At 38.0% G+C, this 23126-nt stretch overlaps 7 protein-coding genes across 7 annotated transcripts; 4 read left to right on the forward strand and 3 right to left on the reverse strand.

Annotated features, from left to right (window-relative positions):
• Positions 1-606: 606 nt before the first annotated feature.
• L201_000550 (DNA damage checkpoint protein rad24) lies at positions 607-1716 on the reverse strand (the record flags this gene model as incomplete). The annotated part of the gene is made up of 6 exons (XM_066216350.1): positions 607-674; positions 745-815; positions 882-983; positions 1043-1213; positions 1279-1585; positions 1653-1716. 6 exons carry the CDS (start codon positions 1714-1716, stop codon positions 607-609), a joined length of 783 nt encoding a protein of 260 aa, XP_066072447.1.
• A 2075-nt stretch (positions 1717-3791) lies between these two features.
• Positions 3792-5980, forward strand: L201_000551 (uncharacterized protein; the record flags this gene model as incomplete). Its single annotated transcript, XM_066216351.1, has 12 exons — positions 3792-3815; positions 3882-3944; positions 4064-4127; positions 4193-4413; positions 4480-4645; positions 4713-4884; positions 4958-5157; positions 5226-5268; positions 5325-5397; positions 5462-5476; positions 5535-5624; positions 5711-5980. The coding sequence occupies 12 exons, from the start codon at positions 3792-3794 to the stop codon at positions 5978-5980; spliced, it is 1401 nt and encodes a 466-aa protein (XP_066072448.1).
• A 2040-nt stretch (positions 5981-8020) lies between these two features.
• On the reverse strand, positions 8021-9895 carry L201_000552 (uncharacterized protein; the record flags this gene model as incomplete). Its single annotated transcript, XM_066216352.1, has 12 exons — positions 8021-8175; positions 8256-8343; positions 8415-8422; positions 8487-8664; positions 8730-8818; positions 8876-8941; positions 9008-9100; positions 9167-9224; positions 9287-9433; positions 9496-9541; positions 9602-9627; positions 9698-9895. 12 exons carry the CDS (start codon positions 9893-9895, stop codon positions 8021-8023), a joined length of 1152 nt encoding a protein of 383 aa, XP_066072449.1.
• Positions 9896-11115: 1220 nt separating this feature from the next.
• L201_000553 (uncharacterized protein) lies at positions 11116-12253 on the forward strand (the record flags this gene model as incomplete). The annotated part of the gene is made up of 4 exons (XM_066216353.1): positions 11116-11414; positions 11492-11659; positions 11758-11919; positions 12043-12253. 4 exons carry the CDS (start codon positions 11116-11118, stop codon positions 12251-12253), a joined length of 840 nt encoding a protein of 279 aa, XP_066072450.1.
• Positions 12254-12763: 510 nt separating this feature from the next.
• L201_000554 (uncharacterized protein) lies at positions 12764-15638 on the reverse strand (the record flags this gene model as incomplete). The annotated part of the gene is made up of 9 exons (XM_066216354.1): positions 12764-12961; positions 13105-13191; positions 13297-13446; positions 13542-13784; positions 13869-14007; positions 14063-14124; positions 14220-14320; positions 14420-15358; positions 15440-15638. The coding sequence occupies 9 exons, from the start codon at positions 15636-15638 to the stop codon at positions 12764-12766; spliced, it is 2118 nt and encodes a 705-aa protein (XP_066072451.1).
• Positions 15639-16309: 671 nt separating this feature from the next.
• On the forward strand, positions 16310-20466 carry L201_000555 (uncharacterized protein; the record flags this gene model as incomplete). Its single annotated transcript, XM_066216355.1, has 12 exons — positions 16310-16738; positions 16848-17061; positions 17176-17304; positions 17398-17533; positions 17598-17676; positions 17735-17831; positions 17882-17959; positions 18019-18716; positions 18808-18937; positions 19006-19179; positions 19234-19403; positions 19474-20466. 12 exons carry the CDS (start codon positions 16310-16312, stop codon positions 20464-20466), a joined length of 3327 nt encoding a protein of 1108 aa, XP_066072452.1.
• An 843-nt stretch (positions 20467-21309) lies between these two features.
• Positions 21310-22659, forward strand: L201_000556 (60S ribosomal protein L2-A; the record flags this gene model as incomplete). Its single annotated transcript, XM_066216356.1, has 4 exons — positions 21310-21315; positions 21570-21721; positions 21969-22542; positions 22624-22659. The coding sequence occupies 4 exons, from the start codon at positions 21310-21312 to the stop codon at positions 22657-22659; spliced, it is 768 nt and encodes a 255-aa protein (XP_066072453.1).
• Between the last annotated feature and the right edge of the window lie 467 nt (positions 22660-23126).

Raw genomic sequence — 23126 nt, forward strand, 5'->3', positions numbered from 1 at the left:
CACAATCATCAACATCATGTAAGAGCTAAGCTAACAGGACATTCCATGGATCAGGTGATCTGTATGCGATCCCCATAAAAGGCACCAAATCGACAATGCCGACCTTGAAAGCTGCCTATCCCTCTTTGCTCACGTCTTTAGCAGATCTTTTGTCATCGAGTAAAGCAGATCAGTATAGTTGTTTCTCCTGTACAAAACGTCGCTGGCCATCAAAATGCTCAGAGAGGTTAATTAAATATGGTCTCATGAGTGCAAGAATATCATTTGACCATCTCGATGAGCTGGACTTTAGAAACGACTAATTCATGATCACAGGAGATTGAAAAATCAAATATAAACTTTAAAATGTTTATGATGAGGAACCAATTCAATAGGATATGTGATACCTATGGAACGAAAAGCTGATTTATTAAAGAATAAACATGAGATGAGTAAATGATGGATTGACAATATGTAGAAGTGATATTTATTGACATCACTTGTTTGAAGGGGAATAAAGAAATCGGGTGCATAAACAGTTAAGAGAAGATATTATGGGAGAGTCAAATTGTCGATTTCGAAGAAAGATTTTTTTCGTTTTCTTTTAGTCCTTCATTATTCATTCATTTAAGCGGCAGCTGGGGCAGCAGCTTCTTCCTTTGGTTCTTCAGCTTTGTCAGCTTTTGGTTCATCGGCTATATAATTTGCGTTAAATCGTCAGTTTTCAGTTGTCTTTCTGAAATCTTTTTCAAAACTCAGACTAACCAGTTTCGTTCATGTCAGAGGTCCATAAGGTAAGGTTATCACGGAGAAGTTGCATGATAAGGGTAGAGTCCCTTCGAAAAGAAGAAATGTCAGCATTTTCAGTCTAATTCCCCCACATCCTTCAGAAAGCAACCCACTTGTATGATTCCTCAGAAAGGGTATCGAGTTCAGCAATAGCATCATCGAAGGCTTGTTTGGCAAGGTGACATGCTCGGTCAGGACTGTTGAGGATCTCGTAGCTAGATAAGGGGAACAACATCAGTGGTGCTCGAAATAGCCTTCAGTTCGTTAAACTCACTAGAATACTGAGAAGTTAAGGGCGAGACCAAGTCTGATTGGGTGGGTTGGTGGAAGCTCGGTAACAGCAACATCTGAAGCAGCTTTGTAGGCTTCAAGTGATTTGTCGGCAGAGTCTTTTCGTTTGTCACCGGTAGCGAATTCGGCAAGGTATCGGTGGTAATCTCCCATCCTGCATAAGGCAAATCAGCTTTGATCAAAGGATTGCAATATGAATAGGTAGTACTGTGTACTCACATCTTGTGGTAGAATACCTTAGATTCACCTGAAGCGGCAGATGGGATAAGGTGTTTGTCAAGAACTTCAAGAATATCTTCACAGATTTTAGCGAGTTCGGCTTCAATCTTTTCTCGGTAAGCTTTGATCATTGAAACTTGAGCTTCGTTACCCTTTGATTCTTCTTTTTGTTCGATTGAAGAAACGATTCTCCATGAAGCACGTCGAGCACCAATAACGTTTTTGTAGGCGACGGAAAGGAGGTTTCGTTCTTCAACAGTGAGTTCTTGGTCGGATGAGGCGACAGATTTCATGTTTTCAACCATTTCTGTTATGCAATGTATACAGTCAGTGGCAAAATCGCGAAAGAGGCAAAATAAGAGTGAACAACTTACCCTCATATCGTTCAGCTTGCTCAGCGAGCTTGGCAAGGTAGACAGAATCTTCTCGGTTAGACATCTGACGAGTGGAAGATATGGTAAACGCGTGAGATGAGCGTGAGATTTCGTTGATAGTGATATAGAGGTTCACATGAACGTTGCGATGAGAAAGTAGAGAAGAACAAAGAGATCAGCATATGAACTTTCGATAGAACTTTGACAGCGATACAGGGTAGACAGTGCGGTATAGTGTCTATATCACATCGAAATGAATGTGGCCAGCCACGTATCGCCTGTGGGCGATATTACTTTGGGGAAGGGATATGAGGGTTGATCATTCCTTATCTCCGTGAGAACCGGTCGATCACGTCATGAGACTCAAGCATCCAATATTAGACATCATGAAGACGATAGTGAATGGGTAGATGGTGTTTGGGGATGATGGGAAGAAAAGTTTTGATAGAGCTGAACACGACTCGATCGCACGGACGCGCAGTCCTGCTCGAAAAGCGCGTCGAGGATGTCTAATCTACCCCTCTCGTCTTCCTTGAAGAAAAGCTATGCTCACCTTGAGATTGATTTATAGGTAGATGACTACTAGTATGTATAAGAGTATGTTGATTGTTGGATGTCGTTGAACCAGAACCAAGTTGAATGATAAGCAAAGGAGGAAAAGAGATAAGAGTAGCGTAAATGCGATTCAAATCGTCAGCGTTGTTCCTTGGCTTTATGTAATGAGCTAGATAGATAGTAGTAGAAGGTCGCGGTGCTTGGAAGAGCACGTCAGAGGGAAGACGGATGATGATGCTTATAACAAAGGAAGGAGGTATGGAGAAAAGACAAGGAAGAAGAAAGGTGGGAAAAAAAACAACGAGGTGACGATGTTATTGAATCAAACATGTTGAATGACTCCACTCTATCTATCCACCTCTTTATCTTCCCCCACCGACATTCTCCGCTCGCTATCTATATCCTCCTTCCTAAGTCTTTCTATGCATGATATGATGTATGGTGAATAGGAGTATGTAAGCACTTACAGTAAAGGGTAGTAGTTATAGGTTATAGGTATATGTATGAAATTGAATAAAATTAAAGATAATCAAATAAGGATGATGATGGAATGTGAAGGAAATGGTTGAATGTATAAAGCGAGTAGGTGTGAGGTGAATGAGAGTGTAACGTGCTGTGTCGTTGATGGCGGGTGTATGGTGGTTGGTTGGCTATAGTCCTATGGTCTAGATGATCCGAGCGTTACTGTATTAAAGTGGTAGAGTAGTGCTCATATAAGATTTACTATATGTAGTTGTCCTATTTCTTACCACTTTCATTCTTGCGGGGGAATATCAGGATAAAGGGTTCAAATCAAGGGGTTATTCAAAGGGATAATGACTATAACATACAATGTGGCAACGGATAGAGGGTAAACACAGAGTATTCTAGTAACAACACTATCTTTACGGCGTTATTGACGGCGATATCATTCCCATATACTAAGTAAGCGGAATCAACTTGGAACGGGATGTACGTCATTCTTTCGTTTCAATTCCTTAATTGAATAGGAATTCCATTTCTATTCAGTTATTACAAACAAGTGTTTTATTGTGCACGACGCGTCAACGTGGCAAACACAATCAACTGTTATCGTTTGTTTACCTTGTTTGAACAAGGCATGCATACCCATCTCCCTCCAGTTCAGGCGCCTTGTAACAACATCCGCATATGGGGTCTCCCAGCGGTGTACACCGTCACACGTTGTACGGAACCCGAGCCAAGATAACTTGGTCAACGTTTGCCGACTCATCCTAGACTTTTAATCGCTCATCTTTCCTATCTTTCCAAGATATACTTTACTCGACTGATGCAGATATAAGATATAAATACTTATTGCATTGAATATCGTCTCATAATTTCACATATGTAGGCTACCTGATACCAGATAGATCATTATACTGAATTGGAAGCTCAAAATATACTCTTGCAGTAATCGACAATATCTATTACGAACATTCTGGTCTATCCATAATCTTCATTCCTTTCTATTCGGCTATCGATATTCAACTCAATCACTATAATCACTCCTCAGCTACCCGCTCTTAGGCTTTCTATCACAAGTGAAGCGATCATAAGAACTGCTCACATAGAATAATCTGAATCATGGCTTCCAATATGGTACCACAAGTGAGTCTTTGATATCTCGTGTCCCTACCTCGGCCATAACTAATGTAACCGTTGACACCTTCTCAGGAAGAACTTCCAGTATTGGAAGCATTGATTACTATCCGTAACCGTTTGACTGCTCTCAAAAAGGTAAATCACTATTCTCCTACATGCCTATAATCGGACGGCAATCCTCAACCTTTAAACCATATACTCATTCGCTTTTTCAGCCTGAAGAGAAGAGATGACTAATCTATCTCTATATTTAGGATACAACAAGATTTATCCGAGCTCCAGATGTCATGCCGATTTATAACTCGGTTGTGAAACAAGGCAAGTTATCGAAACTATTGGGCATTCAGTTGAATGTCAACTGACTTGCTACTACCCTTTCATAGTTACTCGATTAAATGCTATCAGAGATGAACAAACCCATAACCAGTCTTCCTTATCGAATAATGCCGCAGCTTCATCATCAACCTCTAAACCTGCTATTCCAGAAGCGAATAGAGTAGATACTGTATTAGCAGATGTTTTTGGTTTATTGAGTTTATTCTTCTTGACAATTGGTAAAAGTAGAGAAACTCCCGCTACTTATTGTCAAATTGCTTCCATGCGAGTGAGTAATGACAAATCCCTCATCCATATCATTGATGGAGTATAGCTAAGCTGTTTTTGATTACAGCAAATCTTGTCACACATGAACGAATCTGGAGCTTATACAGAAGAGATTCTAGTACCAATCAAAGAAAGGTTAGAAGCTTTGAAGAATGTAATCAAGCAAGATTCCGAAGATGGTAAACATCCTGAACCTATCGTCAGATTGATGTCAAGGAAATTAGAAGGTGTCGGTAAGTTCAGCTTGTCAATCTGCGACGTTAAGTTGTTAATAATGCTAAATTGTTTGATGTGATCCAGAACACCAAATACAAGATTTGTTTGATTCTCTATCAGTCTTATCAGTAGAATTAGTTCCTATACATCAAAGATTAGTACATTTGCGAAAACAATTATCTGCACTAGCTGCGGAACCTAAACCTAATAAGACCGAATATAAGGCTATTTTGGAGGAATTAAGAAAGATCGATTCGTAAGTCATCAACTCAGCCTCGAAAACGGACACTATCGCAGCGCTAACAGGTTCCTCCATCCGTACCTTGTAGTAAACGAGTAGATGGTAAATTCCTTGGTCCAGGTGGATCTTTCGTACCTGAAGGTCAAGCACTATTATCAGGTTTACTAGAATCGTCATTTGAGATCACTCAAGATATCAAAGCTAGAGAAGCTGAAGAGGATGTTACTCCAAATTTGAAACCAATCTATGAGAGATTAAGTGAAATGAAAACACAGCTAGACCAATTATGTGCGTTGATCCTCTTCTCATCGGAGCCCATATCAATCTCTATGTGCTGATCTAGTGATGCATCGTAGTGCTGACCCATCGATGGACATTGCGAGAAACCGACTTATATAAGTGAGTCATTATCAAGGTTTGTTCTCGCCGCTTCCTTGGCTGACGTTGATGTCCAGTTACGCTTTATCCCTTCGAGAAATTGATGCTATGCGAGTAGAAGGGAAATTTGTAGATGCCGATGGAAACAAGGTCAGTCAATCCTCTGAAACAGGCGATAAATAGCAGCTGACCCAACCTCCTTTGACCATTATAGGCTGAAGGACAATATGTAAGCTAAAAACACCTGCTTGCCTTGATAATGTACCTGACTTGCCCATCTCCTGCAGGCGCTTCTCTTTTTACTTCGACGATGTTATGGTTTGCTATACCGATTGATGTCTGAATCAGAACCTATCTCAGAAGAATTGATGCCAGTAGTGAGTATATCGCGTGCAGATTTGATGTGAAATAGTGAATTCAGCAATTGAGACAACAGTGATGGCTAATGTATCATAAAATATAGGCAAATAAACTTTCGACAATCAAGAAATGTTTGAACGAAGTACTCAAGTACGGAGGGCCATATACACCTAGAGATTTATATCCATATCATTTAGCATTACATCAAATTGATTCGTTAAGGAAAGATGGTAAATTTTATGCTGATGATGGTAGTATACCTGAAGGTCAAGCTATTTTAGTTGCACAATTAAGTGAAGCACACGAATTATTAGAAATGTTGAAGGAAAGTATGAGCGATGAAGAGGATGAGGATGATGATGGGGAAATATAAATTCAATTCGTTTATCATGTAGAGTTGAGTGAATGTAGTTGGATGAGCGGAACGGCTGAGCAAAGTGATAAATTAGGGAGACAGATCCCTTAGAAAGGTTGTAATAGCATCGAAAATAAGTTTCCGCTTTTTGCCTGAATTCATCATGAAATCAGTATAGCTTGTATGTTTTTGTTCACATGCAATAATTAATCACATTTCCCCAGCTTACCCATGAAGATATGCTTTTGATTGGAGGACACCCATTGTCAGTTCACAGAACTTTCTTACAGCCTTCAAAGTATTGGAGAGAACCTTTTAGGCGGAAAAAAAAGACATCGACTCTAGATAGAGTTATAATGCAGGAACATAGTTATGAGATATTATCCAAAATAGTTGATAATTAACTTCAGTTAACAGTATCTACTTCCAGTACAAGCGATTTTTGTGAATCATTTCTGTTTGGGCTCATCACGAATATGATCTTTTTGGCAAGAGGCAAGGAGAGTGAACGGTATGTTGTGATCTTAGATAATTTCCTTCTGGAACGAAACTTGAGAAAAAAAAAAGGAAAACAGAGAACAGTAGCTCTGTAGTATAATATAATATAATAGTAATGGTAAAAATCATTTTCCGACATCTCGTACGAGTACAGTAGTAGAATTGGCATAATAAGGCAGGGCAGTTTTAGCTAGATGTAGATGTAAATGACATGGTAACTTTATTTCAATTGGTAATCAAAAGTTCTTATATATATACGTAGAATACATTTTCTGAGATTCTTGTTAGTTGGTTGTTTTGTGCGTACTCTATGTTGGTAAATGAGGGTTGTAAGAACGTAATAAAAATAAAAAGAAACCAAGTCAGAATTGAGATAAATTCATTCAAAAAATAATGGTTGGTTGTTGCAAAAATTTTCTTACATCTTTGTCCCCCAGTTCCTACGTTATTTTTTTTTTTTTTTTTTTTTTTCAACTTTGATTTTTATCCTGTGTGTCTAAGTTAATTATACGATACATATAAAGTTATGTTACCGTTGTTTTTCGTTTTTTTCCAAAAGTACTAATTATTGCATCTTAATAAGCTGTTATTCAGAATGCAGTAGAGTTCCCTATTTAGATAACACTATTTCAATAAATTATCTATCGCAGGGAATTAAGTCTCTTCAAGTTACTTTGTTGAAGCGGTATATGAAACGAATGATCAAAACCACAAATGCCAAAGAGAAAAAAACAAAGACAGGTCAAATCATGTACATTTGATCACCAATGATTCATATTATTATTGTTATTGTTACTATAGTATCGAGTAAGTGAGTTAAGGTATAGCAATCCTAACTGGAAGTAGACCGTTCAGTTCCATTCAATTGAAAATTGAACTCAAGAGTTTGCTGTCTTTTTGGGATGCAATGCCTCTTATGTTAGATACGTTGTTGGGTTTGTCATCTAGATTTAGTTTCCTGTTCGACGTTCACAATGTTCACAAAACATGAGTATACGGTTTGACCAAGATGAAATAGAAAAAAAGAGTATCAGATATTAAGATACTTGTTTCTCCATGTATATCCAAATTATCGTCTATAGTGTGTACCAACAGACTTAGCTAAGTAACTGATCCAAATAACCTAAGTTATAAGACTGAGAGTACTATTTTATCAGGGAGTTTCCAGACTAGTCGAATAAACCGTCTATGCTTACGATTGTTTCTCGAAGTAAATTCGCAAAAAATTGATTTAAGGGTTCTTCACCGATGAAGCTAGCTGTTATCTCAATTGTGATCGTGAAGGTGATAATCGGTTTGTCAAGCAAAGCAATACACATTATAATAGCATTTCTTCAATCAAATTATATACGATATGGATAGATTTATGTAATTATACAGTATGTTTCACTCACAAACGATATACTTCTCTCTTCTTATTTCTCTCGCACAAAAGGCAAAATTATAAAAATTAAGCTCGAAATTATAGATATGTACAAATATTCTCAGGCTAAGATAAGCAAGACTTTCTATGTTCATCCGCTAATTCTGAATTGTGGGGAGTGATCCAGATTGATTGATCTATACATTAGCCATTGAGCTGATTAAGCTGGCATTTGTAGCTGGACCAGGACCTGCTTCAGAATTATGGTGATCATCGTGAGCAGAAGCAGCAATTTGTTTAGCTACATCTCCGTTCATTCCTGCAGCACCCATACCGCCGAGGTTCATGGGTACTATATTACATAAGACACGTTCATCAGCATATGGTGGTGCAATTATATCGGAAGATGAAAGTTGAAGTATTGTCACTCACCAAACACCACTTTACTACCTGATGATCGAGCCATATTTTGTAAGGCCTCGAGTTGTCTGATTTGCATAGCAGCTGGAGAAGCAAGAATCTGCGATCAAGGAAGAATGGTTAGTCAAACGTTCTTCTTGAACAATCGCAAAGTACAAAGGTAACACATACATCGGCAGCTACGGAAAAGAAAAGCCGTTAGCGATGGCCCATCGTACAATCATGCAGCGCAAAAAGTCTCACCTTGTCTCATCAATTTAGCAGCGTCAACTTCAGCTCTAGCAGCAATAACTTTACTTTCACCAATTCTCTTTTGGGTAGCAGCTGATGACAATGATTGTTGTAATTCGATTGAGAAATTGATATCTTTAAGTAAGATTGATTCGATTGCAACACCCCATTTCTCAGCTGTTGCTTCGATCTGAAAATTGTATGGTAGTTTAGCACATGGTTACATTGATTCATCCAAAAATATAGATCACTTACAATTTCAGCAACTTCGCAAGCAAGACCTTCTCTATCAGAGATAACACTTTGTAAGACTCTTCCACCGACTACTTGTCGTAATGTTGTTTCTACAAAATAAAAGCATTTAGTCCACATCATTTACGTGATCAACCAGAAACACTTACGAGCTCGTTCAACAAGAGCGGTTCGTACATCATTGATACCGAAAGCAGCTCTATAAGGTGAAATGACTGTAATGATGTGATATATCAGCTACCAAACCGATGTGGATAACCAAGTGGCTAATGACGACTGACCATGCCAGCAAATAACACTATCAACATCGACTGAAACGTTATCTTTGGTTTGTACAGTTTGTCTGGGTACTGATGTAAGTTGGATCTTGACGTCTGAGTGGAGTAGGCAAGATTAGCTGAGTGTACGAAAGACAAAATGCAGAGCACTTTACAACTTACCAACTACTCGCACGGATTCGGTACAGACGTTGACTTTGACAAGACCAGGGTCGACGGACTATGATAAGTGCTCGCAGTCAGTGCATTGTCCTCTATTTTTACTGCGATCTATGGACTTACTTTGTAGAATTGACCGAATCGACTGATCAAACCAACAGAACCTTGATCGATGTTCTTGAAAGGGTTAGGGAATGGACAACATGGAATCATACCAATGTTACCGATACATGAACCGAGACCGTTCATCATTGAACCGTAGAAGCCATGCTGTTAAATAACAACCAAGAAGATCAATAAACATCTATTTGGTTCAACTAAGCCATACTTACTTGGATAGAACCAGTGCCCAAATCTTGAGCGTATGAAGGTTGCATACTATTTGAGCAGCATTATCAACAAACGATTTTAAAAATTATCAGGAACAGACAAACTCACTCATTCTTTCTGAGAGGTTGAACAGTCTGTTAAACGCTTCGTGTGGTTAGTGAAAAGATGAGGGTATGCGTATAAATATTATCATAGTGAACTCACTAATAAAGCGCCTTCAGCTTTGGCCACACCACTAGCAGACATCTTAGGTTGTCTTGGTTGATCGTCTGTTACATAACGATGAAGTTCTTCATCATTTGAGACACCTTTACCTGTACCCATAATTTGATTAGGAGGTGATCCATTATTGACGGTTGAACCATCTAATGATTGTTTATATCCTGGAGCTGGTGCAGACATTTCACTTGAAGTTATATGTATGAATTATTGTATTAATGTTGTTATTGTTGTATGTATAAGTGAGTATTTGATTGTAGTGTGTAAAATCGAAATTGGAAAAGATAAAATCAATCGGATGATGACAAGTCGGAGGTGGCGATGTTTATATATCTGAATTCCCGAGATCGTACATCGTACAGAACATTCCTGTTGTAAAGTTACAGAGGTTACTGTTATTACTTCGGGTATTAACGAGATGATGATAACCCTGTTTTAAAGATTGAATCAAAACCCTGAAAATACCATTCTTGGCTATTCTTGGCAACATTTTAAACTAACCACAATCGTAATCTTATTAAAGCTGTACCTGTGGGCCTGTACGTTATCTTGAAATCTTTCTCACCTCTTCCTCCTGAAATCTTCTGAATGGGTTTAAAACTGACTACAGCTACTGTAGTACGAGTACAGTAAGATGAGGGATTTTTCCTATATCGGTCAACACCGATAACAAGTGTCTATTCCTGTAAAATCTGCTGATGTCATGTCGTCATGCGATACGATTTCAAGTTGTACTAAAATAACTCATCTCGAAAAACAGAGATCTGTCTCCTTTTGTTGAACACTCAGGCTAGAGCTTCCGGGGCTCGGAGATAAGATCTGAACTACTTCTATCGTGTAAAAGAAAAGCAGCAGCATGTTCCTCAGGTAAAAGATCTCAATTCAGAGGCGATGCCAAGATTACCTACTGTACCATCTATACTATACTATACTCGCTTGGCAATGCCAACTACTGGCTTGCCGAGACTTCGGCATGAACCGCTCGCTCCAAAAACAGGAAAACTCAAATTTAGCCTTATCAACTCAAAAACCCCTCATCTCATAATTCTCCTGTAAACATCTCGCTATTGAGTGGATACTACTGCTCTTTCACTTTTCCTGTTATTTTTTATTATTCTTCGTCTTGAGCAAAGATCACCTGATCATCTGACCATCACCTTTACATCATCTGCACAGCATTATACGGCCGAGATTACAGATCGACTACGGATAACAAATGATTGCTGGACTCTTCACTCGACAGTCGACTCGGCATTCCTCATGTCAATCACAATCTAATCTCACATTCCTCTTATCTCTTTTATTCACTCTCCTGATAATCACTGGAGTGACTGCGTCCGCGGCCGAATCACAGATCAGGTACGTCCTTCTGATCATTGATTGTACCTTTCTTTGTGTTCGTCATGTTCAGTCTATCGCTTTTCTCCATACCCGACGACTTTGGTATCCCATTTTCACGTTCTTGTTTACTTAGAAGATATGCTGATCAAACTTCACTTAACTCCATTACCAGTCCTGAAGAACCTTCGCAGGGCTTGCTGGGAACTATCAAGCACATATACAATATTGCTGTCAATGGACCCGATAATTCACTCATATACGAAAGAGATATCAAGGATGGTATCGAAAGATTAACAGATGAGAACTATGCTCAATTGGTGGAATCAAGTACAAACGAGGATGAAGTTTGGGTAGTCCTTGTGTGAATATCCATTCCTGTTTCGCCGCTTTGCTTTATGTCCGTCCAAACAATCACTAATATCTTTCTTTCATTATAAGTCACGGCAAACCTACCGATATGGCATCGGATAAAATGTTGAATTATCATAAAGAAGCTGCAGATTTAGTCAAATCAGATGAGAAATTAAACTTGAATAATAATATCAGATTTGCTAGATTGGATTATATGACGGCTTGGAAAACCTGTACAAGATGGTTATTAACTAAGTAAGTTTGTATTCCAAGCAAACGAAAAGTAATTTTGGATATGGAATCGATCAGATTAACCAGTTTCTGCCTTACTAACCAGATTATTTCCCATACAGACCACCTTATTTAGTTTTCATCAGTTCATCAGGTGAAAAATTAAGATTTGTACCTGTACATTCCTTAGGTAAAGAACCTGAAAATCTATACAAAGTTATAAAAGATAAAATGTACGAAATCGTTTTACCTTGGAATAATAGATGGTCACCTGGAGGAGATAGGTAAGTTTTCGCTATCATCTGATCACCTAATGATCATTCGATTCAACTTGATCAATTGACTTTAAGATCTTTCAAAGAAGAGTTTTGGAACTATTGACATTGATTGTTTACTATATTTTCTAGATCACAATATATTGAATACTACATCATCGTTCAAGATAAAATATCGAAATTGACTTCTGGTATACCAAATTGGATACTTGTTTTGGGCTTTGGTATTTTCACTCAACAATTAATGAGTTATTTACATACTGGATCCGATCGCACAAGAACCTCAACGTCGACTACACAAGTTGTGAGAGAACAGAAAGTCGTGGTTAAAGAAGATGAATAGTGATTGAAAGGTAGGCCGGTTTGATGGTTTCAATAGATGTATAGCATAATTAAGAGAAAGAAAGAGGTTTGAATAATCCGAGACAAGGTGCATACATCCGAGCAACGTCACAATAAATAGATATTCCTCGTAGGAGTGATGGAGAACATGACCGTATCACATTGGAATTGACATAAAATTGAATTTACAAATATACAAATATATACACATAAAAAGCCTAATATGAAACATATTTTATTTTCTATACCATTATTGTATAATCCTATTAGTCTAGTCAAGAAAGCATTGCCTTCTATTCATTTCTCACTCTTAACGCTATAAAATGATCGGTATTGACACTATTAACCTGGTCAATGTGTTCTAGTATATTCATTTACCACGTCGGGCGTTTGTTAATGGGTGATAATCTTGACTTTACATGGGTTTGTGCTATGTAGTTGACTTCATCAGAGGAATGAACCCATCGCCAACAGTTGATACGACTCTAACCTATCTTTATGATCATGGATTTCACACGCTTGGATTACCCCAAGTTCTAGGTTCTAATTTTCCATTACCTATTTCCCAAACCATCAATCTTCTGAAAAATGACATACTTGAAGCATCAAATTCGAAACCTTTCTTTGTATCACGTCCTCTAGTTATCATTTCTAAAGTTTGACATGAGAATACTCCACAATCAGATCCATTATTCTGTTGAGGTGTTTTCTGTGAATTATGATAGGAAATTAGCATATCTGCTTAACTATAACAGGAAATGAAGGTGGATGTGGGCAATGCTTGTAAACGAGCTACCATGTTCTTGAGGGTTCGTCGTAACAAGCTCAGGAGAAAAGCTAGTCTGCACTTACTTCATTGAAGTCGTCTTCCCAACCCGTGAAGTCGAATGGTGTGCCTTTCCGCAACTGATGTTCCTGCTTCAAGTATTCTCGCACACACTGCAGATTATACAGTAATTCGTTAGCTACTCCTGGCGCATATTTAGGGTAACGGTAGTTTTATGACAGATGATTGGAATTTTGTCGTATAGAAACAAAACTTACTTTGAAGACATTATGTCTATGACCACTATAATCACCCATTGAATCATAGTACTCGATCCGTTTCTTTTCTAAATTAATGGCACAAGCTGTCCAATGCATATTCCCAATGTTGACAGGAAAGACTATAGCAGCCATATCGAATAGATTGAACTGCATATAAAATTCATCAGATTACATGGTCACAACGAACGGCTATGAAATCGTGATAAAGGGTATATATATGTATGCTCGGCAATCAGACTCACTTTTTTACCCCATCTCTTCACAGAATCGTAACCATTCTCACTAAGCTTCTGATAAAAGAATGAATTGAAAAAGTGAATTTTCCTTCCAATAGATTTTGATCTTTCAACCATCATTTCTCCATAGAAATTCATGATTTCATCATCTAACCATGTTGTAGGTTTCAATCTACGTATATTTTTAGCATCACATTGAGCTTTAGGTATTCTAGCTGTGAATCTAGGATCGTTTAGATCATTTGATACCTATACAATCGAATCAAAATCAGTAATTAAAGAGAATATACCAATTGATGTAAAGATAATATAACAACAAAGTACGACACATACTTTGGCTTCTTGATCAGGTGATAGCGATGTAGGTACTTTGGGTTTCTTCAATTTTGCTTCAATTTCTCTCTCTTTTTTCTCATCTTCTTCTTGAATTCCTTTCAAAACCTTCAATTGATCCTCGAATTTGAAAGCCGAGCTATCCGTTGCGAGGATCAGTCATATTCCATGGAAAACAAGCTATAATAACTTACAAGTTTGCAGCTTTCTGTTTTGCCTTTTGACTAATAACCTTTTTATTCGATACTGAAAATACCTATTAACAGAATTTTGATCATCAGCACAAGAAACGATCGACAATACGACAAATCACTAAAGATGGGTAAAGATCCTTTTATGGGAGAAACTTACAGGAGTTGAAGGAGTAGTTTTATCTTCAAGTGTTGTTTGTTTGGGTGCAACTACACCCATTAACGCTCGATATGCTTCTTTCGAGTCTTTGCCATTCCGAGCTGTCCAATATAGGGCTCATAATCAATATCTAAACATTCCAATCAAGGCAAAAGCAAGAAGTGGAGAAATTTATCATTGGGTTAAGAAGGAGAACTTACAGAAATATTTCATTGCTATTTCTGCTGCAGGACCAGCAGATTTAACTTCACCAGAAAACATCTTTGCTACCCTCCTTGCTGATGCTCCAGCCCTTTCATCTCCTTGTTGATCAGACGCTTCACTAATAAGCTTAAAATAATTTGATAGTCTACGAGATACTATATCTTGTTGTGATCGGATATTACTTCTAAATTTCCTATCTTTACGATCCCTTCTCGAATAAGATCTATTACTACCTGTAGAAGAAGATGACGGGGATCTACTATTACGGGGGAATTCCCATCCCTTCTTTGTTTGAGGTGGTGTTTGCAATCTAACATCAGGTCGAGAAAGTTGTTTTTTCAAGGTATGATGACTGAATGATGCCAATTTTATAATTTCTGATTGATGATTTGTTGTTGATGAAGATGCATGATTACGATCATTTACATGGTTTAAAGCTGTACTTTCATTCTGACTATTTCGTTTGTTAAGGTACTGATGATTTGATGATGTTTGTGAGATCTCGAGATCTTCTTGTGAGTTGGCAGGTGTAGGTAGTTGGTTATTACTCTGTGGTTTCCTGTTGGAAAAGCTTTCCGGAAATAGTAAGTCTTGATTTTGATTATTTGGGAGAGATGGATATATTTGAGGGGTGTTCTGAGATGAAGAGGCTGCAGCAGCTTGTGCAATCAGTCTACTAGGTGGGATAATTTCTGTAATAGATTTATCGTCATCATCCGTTATATCCACTGGATTTTCTTTTGAAAGTCCTGCATATCCATCAACTAAAGTTTGTATGGATGATCCTGACGCTGTGGGTTGATCATATGAGTTGTACAGTGCTAATGATCCTCCTGAATGTGGTTGTAGTACTGAGTCTATATCGCTTGTACCAGATGATTGCGATGATGACGGTATATTATTTGATCGTAAGTTTGATGAACTGGATTGAGAAGCTGTTCACGAGAAACAATCCATGATTAGCTTTCAAATCTAGTAGGTACTGCAGGTGTGATAGCAAGATCATCCACACTTACAAGAAGGTGTGATATTTAGGAAGTTGCTAACCACCCTACCCATTTTACCTAAAATACCAGGTTGTTGCTGTTTGGCAGTATGCTTTCCTCCTGTTGGCAATGATTTTTCAGGTGAAGTCTTTATTCGCTTCCCCCTATTATCTTGATAATCGCGACTTGATAAGGAGGATGAAGTTCTTTTGAGTGTTGTACTGGACATTTGGACAATACGGCTGACGAGATGATAGCTAAAAGAATGAAAGGAAGGTAATTGCAAAGGTGGTGTTTAGGATTCGAGGTTGAAAGATAATGGTTTGAAAGCTATTGTATCTATGAGCGGTGATCAGTCTCAAAGAAGAGGTATTTCGGTGGTCTCCAGATACATGTGTATATTTTGATGTAGGTGTCGCAGGATATGTATCGCAGAAGTCGTCAGTATTTGATGATATTGTGTTATACAGGAAGTTGAACAAGTAATGTCTGAGCTGAGTTTGCAACGGTCAAGGTTGAATTATTTTATATTTACGCGGTCACGGTGATTTTACACATACAGTGGGCGGGATCAAATACACGTGTCTGTGCATAGTGGTCCCTGAATGTCACTTGTATATCAATCATTAAATAACGTCAAATACAAAATACATTACTACTCTCAACTCCACAATAACATTTATATCTTCTCTGAGATAAGTCCGTCATTCTTTCATACTCTCACTTCAAAGAACTCGATCTCAGCAAAACAACAACTGTACTATTCACGAGCATAGTCAAGATTTGGAACGATAGTTTGGGCGCCATTACTATAGATCGCTTGGAGAGAAAAACAACTCATCAAAGTCGCGCGATCACTTCGCGACGTTTTACCGTTTTTGTCTCCTAAAACAATTTCGAATGACTGGACTACAACATACTGAAACGTCAGTCAATGTATCGTCAACTAATGAACAAGGTATAGACACGGTCAAATTAGGAGAATCTTCAACTTCAGCATCAAGAGAGGTAAATACCTCAACGAAGGAAGATCCTGATATGGTGGAAATAGATATTGAAGATCCTTCCTCCTCCTCCTCCTCCTCTTCTTCTTCATCTTTGGCAGCAACAAGATTAGATACATTGGAAGAAGGTAAAAGTGGGGCAGAAGGAAATATACAAGAAGGAGAAGATGATATTATAATGAATGAATCCAAGATGGAAATAGAAGAGGGTGATATAGAAGATGAAGGTGGTGGAAGTGGTAGTGGTGAATTATCCGATCAAGATAGGAATGGTGATCTAGATGACATGGATGTAGGTTTGAATCAAGATGGAAAGCGTGTAAAGGTATGTCTTATTCTTAATCATTGTTCTGATGACCACGATTTATGCGTAATCAATTATCGATTGCTTACGACGACAATGCCTCCTTTTGAATCGCTTTTGATATTTTAAGGTATATGAACTTCAAGATACATCATGGCACGATCGTGGAACAGGTTTTTGTAAAGGAATATATGATGATGCACAAGATATAGCATTGATCATAGTGGAAAAAGAAGATTTCCCTACTGATGGTGGTAAAGCAGAAAGTCCAGGTGGATTTTTGAAAGAAGAATTACTGTTAAGTGCTAGAGTGGAAAAAGAAGACATATATGGTAAACAGCAAGGTAAGTTATCCGTTACTTGTCAAGTTTGTAGACGTGATCAGAGATTATACGTTATCGGGTTTGATCTCGTAGGAGAGATGATCAACTAATTTTCATGTCGCACAACCCAAATAGATACTCTGATCGTATGGACAGAACCAGCAACAGGCTTAGATATGGCATTATCGTTTCAGGATCCAGAAGGGTGTGAAGATATTTGGCAATTCATCTGCGAGGTACAGCGCCATCTATTAAGTATGACATGTAAGTTGATGCTTTCTTCGCAGTAAGACATTCTTTGGTAGTATGCATACTGATTCAAAGGTATATTACGTCATATACACAACTTTTTTATAGCTGAAGCTGAAACTCAACAAATACCATCTTCCTCTTCACCTATAACTAATTCACCTATGATAGGTCCAGGTGCTTTAGCTATGCAGATGTCAGATTCTAGAACACCATGGCAGACACCTACTTTAGCGAATATACGGTGAGTCTATGCATTTTTATTGTTCCATAATAAGAATCGCTAATTTGTGTTAATGGTATTATAGTGAACAAGAAATGTTTATAAGGATGCAGGCGAAATCCCCACTAGGCCGTGAACGAGCAATGGAACATATACTGAATGAGGTGAGCTAGCAGGACCTGTTTGATCTAAACAGGGCGATCAAGCTCATACCATGTATAGGACTATATCAAGCATCTCATAGCGGTTTTGGAACAAGCGGAAGACTTAGAGAGTTTAGAAGATTTGCATGCCCTTTGCTCACTGATGCAGACAATAAGTGAGCTGCCCAGTCCTAGCGAACGGGATCTCAGCTGACGGTATCTGTAGTACTGTTCAATGACAACGGAGTATTCGAATATATCCTGCAGGATGACGTTTTTATGGGTGTGATGGGGATGTTAGAGTGTAAGCTGTCTTGTAAAATAGGTTCAGCAGAGCTTGCTAATTCACTCCAAATACTGTAGATGATCCCGAATTCCCCGGTCTCAAAGCCTCCTATCGACAGTATTTCCAGGATACAGCTCGTTTCCGACAAGTAGTAGAAATCAAGGACGAGAACATACGCAACAAGATTCATCAGACGTACCGACTATTATATCTAAAAGATGTTGTGCTTGCTCGTGTGCTAGATGATCCGACATTCAACATATTAAATGGATTTGTTTTCTTCAATCAAGTCGACATAATAAATTATATTCAGCAGAACGATGCTTTCTTACAACAATTATTTAGTGGATTTCATGAACCACCTTCCACCAGTGAAATAACAAAGAATGAAGGAGGAGATCCTGTAGATGAAAAGAAAAGAGATGTAGTAATGTTTTTACATCAATTAATGATAATGGGTAAAGGTGTACAGTTACCTGGTAGATTAGCATTATATAGGAATTTAGTTGAAAGAGGTTTATTATTTGTTTGTGAATGGTCATTTAAAAGAATCGAATCAGCTCAATTATTACATGCTGGTGCAGAAATTTTAACTCTAGCTGTTGAACATGATTCTAATATAGTTAGATTACATGTTTTTAAAGAAGATGATCAAAAAAGAAGAACTTTAATAATGGAAATTATTTCTTTATTACATTCAACTAAAAATTTAGGTTTAATGTCACAAATGTCAGATACTCTTAGAACTTTATTAGAATCGCCTCCTGAAAATGAAGTGAGTAAAATGCTATCTTATCTCGAATATAAATTATTCAAAAATTGTATGAGGAACAAAAAGTTGACTTGTATCCGTAAAAATTGATCAGGCCTTCGTAGCTCGTACCAAAGAAGGTCCATTGTCTGAATCATTCAGTACATATTTCTACGAGAACTGTGCCAACGTCTTATACAAGCCATTACTCGAAGCCCCAGATATTAAATCAGAGTTGACAAAAAGTGAGCTCAGCTACTCTCAAGCTGGCCTGAAATATAAAGCTAATTTGCTTATTCTCCATTTTCCTTAGACCCTAAATTCAAATTAGCTAGAGAACATATAACGCTTTTACAGCATTTAGTGGAATTATTATCCTTTTGCATCACGAATCATTCTCACAAAGCATCGTATTTTGTACTTTCAAATCCCATATCGAAAAAGGTAGTCAATCTATTATATGTGAAGGATAAACCTTTACGACATGGTGAGCATTGGATCTCCATGAGCGGAAGGCCAAAGCTAACCTGGCATTTTCTAGCTGCTCTACGATATGTTCGAGCCTGTCTCAAAACAGCGAATCATTTTATGCATCGATATTATGTCAAGAATGATTTATTCTTACCCCTTTTAGAATTATTAGAGGAAGAGAGTGTCAGGGATAATATGATGATTTCAGCTTGTATGGAGGTATTGGAATTCATCCGACGTGTGAGTTGTAAATCTGCGTTGTAAACAGGATTTCATGTCTGATGGGCCAATCCCGTTTTTCTGATCTTAGGACAACCTCAAAACAATCATAAATTACTTATTTGATACATATCGCGAACGAATTGACAAATTAGCAACTCGAGCTTTCTTGAGAAAATATATATCTGGTTTACGCAATCGTTGGGAAATCAATAATGAACCACCGCCACCCATACAACAATCCACATCTGCCGGAGCGGAATCTAGTAAAGCTCAAGCTGATCGAGCCACGGAAGAAGATTACTTCAATGCTTCCGATGATGAAGAAACTAGTACCAGTTCGACAGCTTCAGCAGCTACGACGGGCGTGGAGATACCTAGCAAAAGGAAGAGGATGTTCACACATGGAGGTGGACCTAAGAAACGACCTGCAGGTGCTAGACAACCGAATAATGCAAGTAATACCAATGCTTCTTCATCAACAACGCAGTCGAGTAGTAGCGGAGGTACTTTAGGATTAGATTACGATGATGGATCAGATTCAGATTCATCTTCTTCAGGTCAACAGTCACCTAGAAACCAACCACAACGGCTCAATAATAATAATAATAATGATAATTCTTCAACGACTTCACAACAGCAACATGATTCTTCCACTAGTCCGTCGGTAGTAGTGAAAGAAATTAAACCTACAGAAGAGTTAGAAGAAGATTTAGGTGATGTACAAATGCGTATGAGAGCGAAAAGACAACGTGAAGAAGAGGAAGAAGAAGGTTTTGCAGGTTTATTAGTTGGTGCAAAAACTGGTCCTCTATCAAAAATAACAACTAATGATGAACCTAAAGAGAAAGATAGCATCAGTGAAAATAATGAGAATAAATCAACAATGTCTATAGATGATAAAGATAAAGAATCTAGTACAACGAATACGAGTATGGCTATAAAACAGAAAACATCATCAACACCTGTTAAAGATATGGGTAAGAAAATAAGGTTGAACCTTGGTTTCGGTAAGAAACTAAGTGGTAATAGCAATAATAGTAGCGGAGGTAGTAGTAGTAGTAGTGGTAGTGATAAGAAATGATCTTTACAACAAAGAAGAAGGGATGAAAGAGTATGATAATTAGCATTGTACTATGTTATACGAATCAAATATCTATGTATCCATTCAGCAGCCTTTATGATTGCGTTTCACTGTTAACAGTTTTCTTCTACTGAAGCTGAGCATGATGGTTATTATCTGAAGTACCCGGATTATATAACTGATTATCGACATTTGTGCTGGTTCGAATGCAATTGCATATATACAGTCTTACGTTGTGTCAATATTGATATTTAAGTGACGACGATCATCCTCCGTTATCGGGATGTTTCCAAGCTGCCGATAGACGACACATGTTAGGAAAAAGTGTAAACAAACGGAAGCATGTGCATTTCAGCTTTGTAAGAGGGAAGTGAACTGTAAAGATATATAAAACCGCTGTCATCGGTGTTAAGGCGTATCGCCGAAAGCGCTACAACCGCTGATGAATCAGGTTAATTCCGTTTGTGGCACTCTGCAAACCGATCTCGCTCCTTGATTCAAGCTTTCCCATATTCTTGCTTTGATGCTTTGGATCAGCAGAGAATGCAGGGTTTGACGCTTCTCACCGCATGTTCTACTTGCTACACCATATACCATACACCATACAGCCTATCACTTACTGCTTCTGGCTTACTGCCTGCCATACTCTCTCGTCCAACCATACACTGTAGACTGCATTTTCATCAAAAGCTTTAATTTTCAACCTAAAAGATATCGGTTCCCCTTTCTTCAACCTTCAAGTCTTAACCGACCATCAAAAAGTATTTGTAAGTTGTCGATATATCAGATCCTCATCAATCGCTAATAATAGACAGCTGATATCATTTTGGTATATTATAGAAAATGGGTGTAAGTCAATTCTTTCAGTCTTCGATAAGGGATAAAGTAGCATGTCAAAGGTGTAAATGGAATAAGGAATATGGGAATCATACATACGGATCACAACAATCATTCAACTCATCTAGTAGAAAGGAAAATCAACCATTCGAAGGAGAAAGTTGCATATCAACCGTAGAAATGTTTTGGCATAATGGTGGAAGGAAATGATGGAAGAAATATAAGAACAATAGTCTGACATGTTTATTATAATCCCTTTCAAATAGCGAGTCATCCGAGCACAAAGAAAATCTGGTGGTATCTTCAAATCCCACACCCACCACAACAAAAACCCAGCTCGATTGAGAAACCTCGATTTCGCTGAAAAAAATGGTTACATTAGAGGTGTAGTTAGAGAAATCATCCACGATGCCGGTCGGTGAGTTACAGTTCCACTAGTGTTGGATTTGGGTTCTAAGAAGATTGGAAGAATGGAATTATGGATAGAAACATTACATCAAGGAAGATGATATTGGTGATATACCTAGAAGCGGAAGGTCCAATCGTCAACACTATTTAGGAGATCAAAACGTTCAGATTGAGATGTGAATGAGAATTTGGAGGATTGGTCGTTAATGCATTCCACCATTATAGAGTAATAACTGATATCTTTTCCTTTCCTACAGAGGTGCCCCTCTCGCCACCGTTGTATTCAGAGACCCATACAGATACAAGCTTAGAAAAGAAACTTTCTTAGCTGCTGAAGGTATTTCAACTGGATCATTCATCTACGCTGGTAAAAAAGCTACTTTAAACGTTGGAAATGTTTTACCAATTTCTCAATGTCCAGAAGGTACAATTGTTTGTAATGTTGAAGAAAAAATTGGTGATCGAGGAGCTTTAGCTAGAACTTCAGGTAACTACGCTACAGTAATTGGTCACAATGAAACTGGTGTTACAAGAATTAGATTACCTTCAGGTGCTAAAAAAACTATTTCATCAAGATGTAGAGCAACAGTTGGTATCATTGCTGGTGGTGGTAGAATTGATAAACCATTCCTTAAAGCAGGTAGAAAACATCACGCTATGAGAGCTAAGAGAAACTCATGGCCAAGAACTAGAGGTGTTGCTATGAACCCAGTCGACCATCCTCATGGTGGTGGTAACCATCAACACATTGGTCACGCTTCTACAATGGCAAGAGATGCTCCATCAGGTCAAAAAGCCGGTCTTATCGCTGCCAGAAGAACTGGTCTTCTCGTGAGTAAAAACCATCATCATTTTAAACTAAAATATATAGACCATTTTGCTGATATACTTCTATTGCTTTCTTTTCTACAGCGAGGTACCGCCGGAAAGACCGTCGACACTGCTTAAACAATTTAGTATTGTATTTTGTAGTATTGATGTTGTCTTTAGTAGTGATAGATTAGTCAAGGGGAGTAGTAGTTGTGAGAGTAGATATAATCATTGGGATGACGATTATATCTTCACTCAAAACACCAAAAACTTGGGAAAAAAGCAGAAAAAGGTTTATATGGCTGGGAAATTGTCTATGTATTTCCTTTTCTACTTTTTATGCAGATTCTTCTTTCGATAATATAAATTGCAATGATCCCATTTCAAAGATCAGCCACACGAGTCAAAATTCCTCTACTACCTGATTTGCATCTGTGCGTTTGTTCGTGCGTTGACTTGGAATTCACACCTAACATTACAACTTCATAATGAACTGTCATTTACAGTTCTGCTGTGGTTATCCTCGCCTTAATCCAACATCTCTCATGCATGTTTCAACTGAACGACTCGATGATACTGATTGGTTGTAGGTGCATATCGATACC

This window comes from Kwoniella dendrophila, chromosome 1 (assembly GCF_036810415.1).
Source record: "Kwoniella dendrophila CBS 6074 chromosome 1, complete sequence".
NCBI classification, from domain to species: domain Eukaryota; kingdom Fungi; phylum Basidiomycota; class Tremellomycetes; order Tremellales; family Cryptococcaceae; genus Kwoniella; species Kwoniella dendrophila.